General features: G+C 35.2%; 1 protein-coding gene across 2 annotated transcripts in view; it reads left to right on the plus strand.

The window, feature by feature from the left end:
- LOC121848014 (peroxisome proliferator-activated receptor alpha-like) overlaps positions 1–1,360 on the plus strand; it is a 31,023-nt gene extending 29,663 nt beyond the window's left edge. For both annotated transcript variants that reach the window (XM_042335199.1, XM_042335200.1), the window contains exon 7: positions 65–1,360. In XM_042335199.1, the coding sequence (XP_042191133.1) occupies positions 65–312 (248 nt within the window). In that variant the 3' untranslated portion in view covers positions 313–1,360. The remainder of the gene's footprint in view (positions 1–64) is intronic.
- The last annotated feature ends 797 nt before the right edge of the window (positions 1,361–2,157 follow it).

The raw sequence follows: 2,157 nt of genomic DNA on the forward strand, positions 1-2,157 counted from the left end.
GCGATTATGTTAATTCAGCCTCAATAATCACAATTTCCATCAATAAATATATTTTTTTTAACAGATCGACCAGGTCTGGTGAATGTGTCACAAATCGAACAAATGCAAGAGAGCATCGTTCAAGCACTTAGACTCCACCTGCATAGTAACCATCCAGATGCTGCCTACCTGTTCCCAAAACTTCTTCAGAAGTTGGCTGACCTCCGGCAGCTGGTTACAGAGCACGCTCAACTTGTTCAAAAGATCAAGAAGACTGAGGCAGACACTTCCCTACATCCACTTCTGCAGGAAATTTACAGGGATATGTACTAACACTAACACAGGCTCAAAACTGTATCAGAGTTCACAAGCTTGTGGCACTACTCCAAATAATTAAGAGTGCAAGGATTGCTTGATTAATCGGCAATTGTTTGTTCCGTTGCTCTTCACTCAGGTAACTATAACACAATTGGCTGGGGAAATGCAATCTGGGATTACATACTGTACCTTACCTTATTAAATGTACAGGAATTGATTTGAAGTAAATTGGTTCATCCTTCATGTAATACAAATAATGCACTACATTTGTTTGTTTATGATTGAAGCATACGTTTAATTCAGATTGTTTTACTGTCTGAACTGGTGTCTTTCCTTGATCAAAATCTTAGAAGATATCAGATCACAAGATGGAAATGTAAATTTGTTGAAAATGTTATAATTACTGTATCTTTTAATTTGACCAAGAAAGGCTTGGTATCCTAAGAGTGAATTAATCCAGAAATGTCAATCATTGCACTCCTAATAATGAACAAGTGTGAAAGAGTCCACTATTTTTTCATAAACGTCACAAACTCAAAGATTTAATGCCATATTGTCCTTTACGTTTCAAATAAAATGAGAATGCTCATTATATTTGAAGTCAGATATTTTTAGATGTGATTTTAACAAACTGATGTAAACTGTATACCTTTGTATATTTTGCACAAAAAGGGAAAAGCTACAAATTTTGAACAGCAAATGTTTTGATAATTATGATAGTCCAAGACAATTCAGTTAAAACAACAGTTAAAGAGAGATCAAACCCACTATTAATTAATTTAAAATAGAAGGATTATGATGCCTGGCTTGGAAATGCCTTCATCCACATTGTGGTGAGATTACTTGGATTTTTGGTTTTAGGGGATACTGTTGAAATTCTAGTTTTCCTACAATGTTTAATTTTCCATTCAAAACTATTTTTTAAAACTATGCTTTTTCTTAAAACTGGTAATTGACAAGAATCTTTGACATCAGCATGTGTTAATTACACACAGTGCCTTTAAGGATAACTAATCCTTATTTTTTTTTAATTATTGATCACCTCCCCTTCCCCCACCTCCTCAGCTCAGGCTCCCAGTCAGCTGTGTGAAGTGCTTCCTGGTATAAATGTAAATTGCTGTTGCCTTTCTCTCTTGATTTTGTGTATGTACCAAACAGCAAAAACTTCCAAATAGAGACGAGCAAATGCATAGATTATGAGACAATGCTCATATCGTGCAATCTGAACAGGATAGATTGCACATGTAACTTATTTTGAAGCCCACGTTGGAAGTACAGTAAAGGTTGCAATTTTAATACAAGGCATTTTTTTAAAAAAAGTTAACGTTCATAATCTAATTGGCAGATGAGTTGAGGAGTGGAGCAGTCTAAAGAATGCTACGTGCGCTACTGATTAATATGCATTATAACACATGATTTGGGGATTTTTTAATGTTTTGGAGCTAGATATCTATGTTGACTGAATCATTGCTTTGTCAGTGCTTTCATCTTATTTGTTTTCTTCTGATTTCAGAATAGGATTTAGGAATTGCAAGCTACAGATTTTCTTTCTAAAAAGTAAATGAAAAATTGACATTTATCTGAAAGAGGAGAAATTAATTTAATAATCTATAGCAAATGGTATATTTACCTTCAGCAATTTCAGAAGAGCACTGCCTCGCCCCATGGTGCCCATGTTTTTAACCTTTATTGACTCGAAGTGTGATATCAGATGATTTAAGATAAAATATAGAATCATAGAATTATTCAGCACAGAAGGAGGCCATTCGGCTGATCGTGTCTGTGCCGGCTCTTTGAAAAGAGCTTCAAAATCAATCCCACTCCCCCGTTCTCTCCCCATAGCCCTGCAAACTTGTCCTG

The sequence above is a fragment of the Callorhinchus milii genome, unplaced genomic scaffold, assembly GCF_018977255.1.
Source record: "Callorhinchus milii isolate IMCB2004 unplaced genomic scaffold, IMCB_Cmil_1.0 Scaffold5, whole genome shotgun sequence".
Taxonomy (NCBI): domain Eukaryota; kingdom Metazoa; phylum Chordata; class Chondrichthyes; order Chimaeriformes; family Callorhinchidae; genus Callorhinchus; species Callorhinchus milii.